We start from the raw sequence: 9027 nt of genomic DNA, 5'->3' as shown, positions 1-9027 counted from the left end.
AAAATACGGTAAAATTCACTAGGAATTGCTTTTTTATTGTTGTTGTTTTTAGAGAAAGGGATATACACTGTATTATCAGCTTTGAATATTCCCTTTGCCGTCTTGAATATCAGATTAAGCGCTGTGGACATCATAACCTTTGGATATTCCCTTCGCTGCCTTGAGTAAAGACTAAGTGCACCGCGTTTACAACAGAACACCAGTGAACATAGAAGACAGTGCTCTTCTTTGTATAGCGGTTAGTTTCGATTCAGCAACGAGACAAAATTGGTTCAAAATACATTTATTATGACTAAGCTACTCATTTGGAAATGCGATCATAGCTTGATATCTATGCCCGACAAACAAAATGACACCAAAAGGGTTTTGCCACCTCAGGTGGTACCAACATCTGGCCTGGCCCATGGACTATTAAGTATGGAAAGCGAAAGGCTCTTCTAACTATTTTCAATGTAAGTATTCAGATTTGGATTCGAGTAGGATTCTATTCAGTGGTGGATCCAGGCGGGAGCGCACCGGGCGCGCCATCTTTATTTTCTGTTAAAACAAAAGAAAGAATGGAGGGGACGCATGCCCCCCCCCCCCCCTTTAATTTTGTAAAGCCCCCCCCCCCCCCCCCCCTTTACGAAAGTCCTGGATCCGCCCCACCTTTTGATTTTAAAGGCAGAACATTTATTTTCAAATTATTCACTTTTTTTCCTGCGCAGTTAATGTGATGATTCGTTTAATTCTACGTGCAATGCAACCAACGCTGTAAAAGGTAGAGCTCCACAAACAATTAACAATGCTTGATATTGAATCGTTTTCAGTTTGTTTTTATAACCTTAAGCAGCTGAATCATACGCTTGTGGCTCGGTGACTGGACTCACGGCCTTATGAGGAATGTTGTTCAGGTCTGCCTCTTACAAAATAGTGGGATATTATTATTTATCAGTGGGTTATAGTGGGAGAAAAAGCAGGCCAAAGGTAGGCCTGTGTTAGAAGTATGTACATAAGATGTTTGTGCTGGCGCCATATAATGTATCATCACTAAGTACCGTTGACTTAAGGTCTGTTCTATTTTCTGCCAGTGCACCACGTCACCAGCTAGTCTCCAGTACAATGAGACACCGACTTAAATGTGAATGGTAGATCGCATACAGTTCGACCTCGATTATCCGGCCACGTCGGGAGCGGCGCTCATCAGGATAAGCGAGTTGGCCGGATATGGGAGGCACAATGTTAAAATGTATAAAGCTGCCGTCCAAGCTGCCGTCCCAGTGCACTGGCAGCTAGGCAGTAGGGTACCCCGCAACGGTGGTGTAATCTATGCAAGCCTACGCAAAATTGTTGTCCCTTCTTCTCAAAAATAAAGTATATCTTTATGTGAAAATCATACATGTTTTACCTCATAAGATATTGAGAAACCTAATCTGGACATCTTATGAAATTTGTGAAATAGATCCATGAAAAGAAGTTAAAGTCACTGTTGTTGTTGTTGTTTTTTTTCTCAATCTTTGGATGAAAAAAACAAAAGTCCTTCACTGCATGAACGCGTCCGGATAACTGAGATATCCGGATAAAAGGAGGCCGGATAATTGAGGTTGAATTGTACTTACATTGTTACACGGTGTCGACATCTGACCCTGTAAAAGCCAGAAAATTGAGGGGAGCTTCGCCCAAAGTTTGTAGGCTTTCAATCTTGACTGTGATTAACATCTTTACAAGATTTGAACAAAATTCAAGAAGTGCGGCTGGTTGAGGACATACAGACACCTCTAAAAATCACCCTTTGTTTTCACAAAGGCGGTATTAGCAAATGCGCTATCAGCAAAAAACTATAAGCGACTAGATTTGTTAAGAATGCCCATCTATACAAAACTTGCATAAGATTCGTCAGGAAATGTAGCCCACGTATGCCACACACAAGACACAGACCAATAAATGGATTTTGACCCTATAAAAGACGGAACATGGGGGCGCCATTCGCACCAAAAAACAATAAGGGCTGATTTCACAGTTTGCGAATGACGCGATTGCCGAAACATGCGCACAATATTCAGAAATATTTTCCCCCTTAGTCCGGATGTCTAATGAAAATCATTCTTGTAACGTTGCTAACTTTCATCCACTGTCACAAACTCGAAGAAATCGCGACTTTTAAAAATGTGAACACAAATTTTCAGTAACAACGGGCAAAATGTTTCCAAGGCAAGTTGATAGCTATCTTGAGTTAAAGTTAACTTGTTCTCTTTTCTTTTACCTTTGTCTCTCTTTCATTTTTTTTCTCTGTTGTTTGCTGCTCTGTGCACGAACGCTTAGTGTGTGTTTTTGTTCCGACTTTTCTGCTTTTCTTGAGGTTCCCCATATAAATATTTCGTACTGTAGAGTAATCTAAGTGTATTTCGTGATTTTGATAAAACATTTCGTTCTCTTTATGGATTTTTTTTTTGAATTGCTATCAATATTGTTTAACATTTATTGATGTATGTCACTATTCAAATTTGGAGAAAAACTGATAATGACACGAAAGATAAAGAAATCAAGTGAAGTCATTATGAGGTCTGACACCTCGACCATGCGCTTTATCTATAGAGGTCATATGGTGCGGATTTTTCCTCTAACATGCACTAAACGTTCGTGAGAATGTCTAAAAAAAAGTATGCAAACAGTCAGCAGATACTGTATGTCATAAACTAAAAGGCAAAGAACTTCGCGGATTCCGTGAAACATACGCTTAACATTTCACGAAAAAATCCACCCCAGACAAATAAATTTCAAAAGAAAGAGATATTATTCCCTACAGAAAGATACAAAAGTGCAAAGACCACAAAAATCAAATAAGAAATAACGAAGATATGACATTTTGAAATGTCAAATTTTTTCGAAAGACATTTCTTGACCAGACCTTTTGAATATTCAAATGAGCGAGTTTAGTATGTCGTACCCTCACAATTTCTCGTGTATGTCATATATACAATTCGGAAAAAAAAAATGTTTTTAGCTAATAAGTAAGTAACAGTACAAGTGTTTTGGGTGGTACACAAGTTAATATATTTATAAAGCTGAAATGTGAGATTTTTGTAATTTCTACATATGAATTAAATACGAACTTGTTGATTAGAATATTCATAAGGACGGGGCAAGAAATATTACCCCCAAAAAATAGAATTTTCGAAGTTCTTATCTTCTTTATCTCTTATCCGATTTTTCCCCTTTTTTATCGTTCTGTAGGAAATATTTTTTTTTTTTGAAATTTATTTATTTTTGGAGTGGATTTCCTTTTTAAGGGCGAATTTCACTTAGACTGGTAGGGGTGGGAATGAACCTGCTCATCCAGAGCAGGTTCAGCTCCTCCACTGACTCCCGACTGAAGCCCTCTCGACTGTTAATCATTTCACTCTCCACTCCAGATCTTGATCATGATTGGTGAGCACGTCTTCTGGAGCTCCTTCAGATAGTATGTGAACTCTGCATTAGTTGGCAATAAGTCCAAATCGAGCCACGTTAATACACGATCTGCAGCCTTGACGACCGTCTGTTTTTCAGCAACGGTTAGCCTCCATTCAGCTAAAGGATCGTTAGCAGCAGATTTGACGCTGAAGGCGTAGTTCTCCAATTGGTTTCTAGCTTCAATTTTTTTCCGCTTGAGGTCATCTTCCGCTTTGAACTTTTCAGCATCGTTGATCATGCGTTCGATTTCTTCCTTGGATAAACTGCCTCTGTTATTTGTGATTGTGATATTACTGCTGTTACCTGTGTTCTGATCCTTGGCTGTTACGTTCATGATGCCATTGGCGTCAATGTCAAAGGTCACTTCGATCTGCGGCACACCTCTTGGAGCTGCAGGAATGCCATGAAGCATGAACTCTCCAAGGAGGTGGTTATATTGTGTGAGCGCCTTCTCTCCTTCGTAGACCTTAAATACCAAGCTTGTTATGTCGTCTGAAGGTGTGCTGTAGCCGACTCGAGAGACCTTCACGGGAATTGTCGTATTTCTCTCGATTATGGTTGACATTTCGCCACCAGCGGTCTCTATTCCAAGAGAGAGTGGTATTACGTCAACAAGGATCACATTCTGGATTTCTTTACTGTGGTCTCCAGACAAGATGGCTGCCTGGACTGCAGCACCATAGGCCACAGCTTCACCTGGATTGATGGACTTGTTAAGGTTCTTGTCATCAAGGATCTCCTGCAGAAGTTTCTGGATCTTAGGAATACGGGTAGATCCTCCAACTAGCAAAACAGTGTCGATGTCTTTCTTGCCGATCTTTGCATCGGTGATGGCGCTTTGAACTGGTTCAAGGCACTTTTTGAAGAGGTCATAGCAGAGTTGTTCGAAGCGAGCTCTGGTCATGCTTTTGTAGAAATCAACTCCTTCAAAGAGCGATTCTACCTCAATTCTGGAAAAGGAACTACCTGAGAGAGCCCTCTTTGCCTGCTCAGCTGCTTTGCGGAGGCGTTGGGTTGCTCGCAGGTTGTTAGTGAGATCCTTCTTGTGTTTGCGCTTTAATTCCTCTGCAAGATAGTTTACCAGCCTGTTGTCAAAATCCTTACCACCAAGATGGGTATATCCAGCTGTTGACTTGACTTCAAAGACGCCGTCATTGATCGCAAGGATGGACACATCGAATGTGCCTCCACCAAAGTCAAAGATCAGGATATGTTTCTTACCTTGCAACTTCTTATCTAGTCCATATGCCAGGGCAGCTGCTGTTGGTTCGTTGATGATACGCAGAACATGTAGGCCTGAAATTTCACCAGCATGTTTGGTGGCCTGTCGCTGAGCATCAGTAAAGTAGGCAGGAACAGTAATGACAGCATCAGTAACCTTTAGACCAAGATATGCCTCAGCTGTTTCCTTCATCTTGGTGAGAATCATGGAACTTACTTCCTCTGGGGCCAGGATCTTTTCTTCCCCCTTGTATTCCACCCGTAACGCAGGTCTACCTCCTCGATCGATCACCTCAAATGGCCAGTGCTTCATGTCCGCTTGCACCCACTGGTCCGTGAATTGTCGACCCATTAGTCGTTTGACTGCAAAGATTGTGTTCTTTGGGTTCCTGTAGTGCATGAAGAATTAAAAATGAAATCTAGCTCTGGTAAAACCCAATACTACAATAATCAATCAGTTCATATAGTTTATGGTGACCTGCGATAGGTATTACATTTAGAAACAGCGTGCAAAATTACTGCTGTGGGCCTACTATCTAAGCCACTGAAAATTTGAGAACCTACAAGATAAATAGCTCACTAGTTATCTTTTGGGTATTTTCTATTGAATGAAAAAACAACATCGTCATCACATAAAGTCAAACCGACGTTTTGAAAATATCTGAGTTATTCTTGTTTACATGCAATGCACCATAGGCCTATTGATCTTAAAAGGTAGACATAATAAGGAATATTGCATTGGCGTTGATTGGTGTGATAATAAGGAATATTGCATTGGCGTTGATTGGTGTGCAAATTATTTTTTTTTTTCCGTCGAGTTATTCTTTTTTTTTTTTTTTTGCAACTGGTGGACAAATTGTCCTCAATCCGTGTAAATAAGCACGGATCATTCGATGTTATAATAGTAACCTTATATATAATATATAATATAAATAGACTACGGTTAAACATACTCGATCGGGTTGAACGAAGACCAACGACCTCCTGATTATACCAGACAGGCTTGAATTCCACTGGAATAACACTTATATCATTTTTCTTTATTACAAAATGATAAAACAATAGTTGTATTTTGTTTCAAATTTGTTGGATGGATGGAAATAAATGCCAAACTGACCTATTCAAATCTAGACTTCATTCTTTATACAATTCCTCACACGAATGTTTATGCAAGAGTTGGTCAAACATTGCTATGAGAACAAAAAAAAAGGGTCATCTTTGTAAAATGTATAAAATACAATGTGCTGAATTCGGTGATTTGTACTAGAGGATGGTCCCTCTAATATATTTGTATTCCCTAAGACTTCTTTGCTTGTACCCCCCCCCCCACAATATCCATTTGTCAGTAACATATCATGTATTCTAAACCAGCATCATGAGCGCTAACTCAACAGCCAGAACATTGGCTGTATTGTAAAGTAAGTGGAAGAATGAACATGCATATAAAACTAAGTGTGTAGTACAAAAACGCTGGATTACGAGTGACGTATCCAAGCATAAAACATTTTGGGCATTTCAGCTGTCAATTTCAATCCCGTTTCAACTTTATGAAAATCTACACCCTTCCCTCCCCCCCCCCACCTCGCAACAAAAACAAGGAAAGTAAACGCTTTTCCAGGATCATATTTCTTATCGAATTTTTGGCTAAATGTTAATGCGTTATATACTATATTAAAGGTAATATAATTAGCTATCATCTTGGTAAGTCAATAAAAAGCAGAACTTTACGCATGAGTGAACACCTTTGTTTTTCTCTTCCAAGTCACAAAAGTAAAAGTAGCAAAAATGAACAAGTTGTCATTCATGCTTAAATGCTCTTCCATGAAACAATAAGAACGACATACAAATTGAACACGATAAATGACATGAAATCAGTTCCGATAATACCTATGATCTCTATGATATTTCTGAAGCCAAAAATATCAATAAAGGCTAAAAATGATATGACAGAAGAAGCAATATTAAGAAAAATAGCAGGTTTTCTAATTGCTTTCTCAAAAGAGGAAAACTGTTGATTACATTTGATTCTTGAATTAGTCTCATTAATTCTTAAATAACTAAACAGAATGAATGAAATAATGATAGTCTATTCATTCAGGCATCTTTGTGCCCTTGCTCTCTGTCATTTGAAGTTTGAGTTGTCAGAAAATTCGTATTTCCCCTTTAAGTTTCCCACTTTGATTTTGTTTGAGGTTAGAGAACAAAAACGTATTTTTGCCATTTCATTCATATCTCTCATTTTGTTAAACTGGTCTTTTGTCATTATTGTTATCTTAAGGGCATTCTCAAATAAAAGACAATATGTCAATTTTTGCAATTTTTACTTTTGTGCCTTGGAGGACAAAAAAAGAATATGTTCACTCATGCGTAAAGTTTCGCTTTATGTCTACCTATTTGGTTTATAGACAATGAAATTACCTTTAATATGGGTGGTTATAATACATTGATTTTTGTTATTAAAAGACCAAAATGAATAATAAAGGCACTTTTCTAGTCTGAAAATTGTCAATTTCTAACTTAAAAATGCATAACGGGGCACTTACACTTATAGGTAATTTATGTTAGTGTAAATGGTAGCCTCGCGTCCTTCAAGTGTGATCACTGAAACATACCTGAAGAAAAGCCTTTCATTTGTACTTTTCTTCTTAAAGCTCTCCAGCAATATAAGACATTTTTTCTTTGCTTTAACAATGCGATCACGTGTAAGCTTTTATAATGAAAATATTTCAGATTAAAACCGAATGGCAAATTGAAAGTGGCTCACCAATGCATGCTGGCGCAGACCTATAGCTACTCGTATATATGACGCAATACATCCAGCGGCTCGTCCGTACAAAGAAATCTTAGAGGTAATTGCCAATTCCAAGATGGTGAACGAGTAACTCGTTATGACTTTACCATGAACATTTCCAGCAGTTTCGGCTCATTAATGATGGATTATCGTTAGAAGTAACTAGCAGTGTACGTACTTTTATGAGTAACGAAAATTTACGATGATTCTGAGCTCTCACTCGCGTAGTTCGCGCGTCTAAATGTGTGCAGATAAATGTTTTTGAAAGGATATTGCATGAAAATTTTGACTTCTGTTATTTTGAGTCAATAATAGCGAAATACAAAATTTAGTTAATCAGACATGAAAGTCTGCATGCATTCCGAAGCGGGCTCTCGCTCTGCCTGCTGTACTTAAAAGGAATAGTTTTCATTAAGTTTGTAAGAAATATGATCACAGTCTTTCGCAGGGATTTTTTTTTTACTATGTTTAATTTGCTAGAAGTATGTTTTTAAGTCCTCTATGAACGCGATTTTATTTTCCAACCGTTGGAGTCCCAACCGTTTGTGGGGGGGGGGGGGATATCCCCCTCCCACACCCTCCCCCCGCTCGGTCGCTTCATTCCCTTGCCGAGAACCTCACTCCGTCACATTTATGTTTGTAAACTATGTTTAATTTTCCTAGATATTTGTTTTTAAATGCTGGATATACATGCGACTTTTGTACTCTACTTTTACGAAATGTCCCTACAGTGAGAGGGAGGCGCCACACTCTCCCCCAGCTCGGTCGCTTTGCTCCCTCGCCGAGGATCTCCCATCGTCACATATAATTTGCCCCCGTCGAGATTTCGCCCCCAAACCAAAAGTTCAGGCGCGCTTGGTTGACTGGACATGGATATATGCTAAGTACATGTTTGTGGATTATAAATTATATGGAACATCCCGGTATGATAGGTTTAGGGTTCTAGATTTGAATAATTCATCTCCTCTTCTTGATTTGAAGGTGGAAATTCACAAGAGCAAGACAGAAGATCATAATTCAATCATTATTACGCTTATGCAATAAAAGCAGAATATCTATAATACTTACATGACAACTTGGTTCTTTGCGGCTTCTCCAATCAGCCTCTCCTTATCGGTGAAGGCGACGTAGCTCGGTGTGGTCCGGTTTCCTTGGTCGTTGGCAATGATTTCGACCTTACCATTCTGGAAGACACCAACACACGAGTATGTCGTTCCCAAGTCGATTCCAATAGCTGGTGCTTTTTCCGATGCCATCCTCTGGCTCTTTTTTCCTTTTCGACAGTTGGAAGAGTTCGGAAAATAATGCCACTGGTGTTACTTAAATGCAACGTTATTGCCTCCTGTTCTGGCCACTTACAAATTCAGTAATATTATTTTGTTGCTTTTTCACTTGCTGGTCCACCACATGCTAAGTTAGTGCAGCCTGCAGAGATATTAATATCTCCTCGTTTACCCTCTGGGCTGATGGAGCAGTTACCGAACTGTAAAAGAAGTCATGTCAGTAATGCTCATAATTAGTGCAGTTACTGTACTCCCCAACACGATCCTGCGAAATACAGGCTCTGTGAGGGGCTTCCAACG

General features: G+C 39.2%; 1 protein-coding gene across 1 annotated transcript; it reads right to left on the bottom strand.

The window, feature by feature from the left end:
* Positions 1-3376: 3376 nt before the first annotated feature.
* On the bottom strand, positions 3377-8700 carry LOC140229945 (heat shock 70 kDa protein IV-like). The gene is made up of 2 exons (XM_072310144.1): positions 8513-8700; positions 3377-5042 (listed from the first exon to the last, which is right to left on the bottom strand). The coding sequence occupies exons 1-2, from the start codon at positions 8698-8700 to the stop codon at positions 3377-3379; spliced, it is 1854 nt and encodes a 617-aa protein (XP_072166245.1).
* Positions 8701-9027: the final 327 nt, after the last annotated feature.

This window comes from Diadema setosum, chromosome 6 (genome assembly GCF_964275005.1).
Source record: "Diadema setosum chromosome 6, eeDiaSeto1, whole genome shotgun sequence".
Taxonomy (NCBI): domain Eukaryota; kingdom Metazoa; phylum Echinodermata; class Echinoidea; order Diadematoida; family Diadematidae; genus Diadema; species Diadema setosum.
This window is presented reverse-complemented; position numbering and strand designations above follow the sequence as displayed.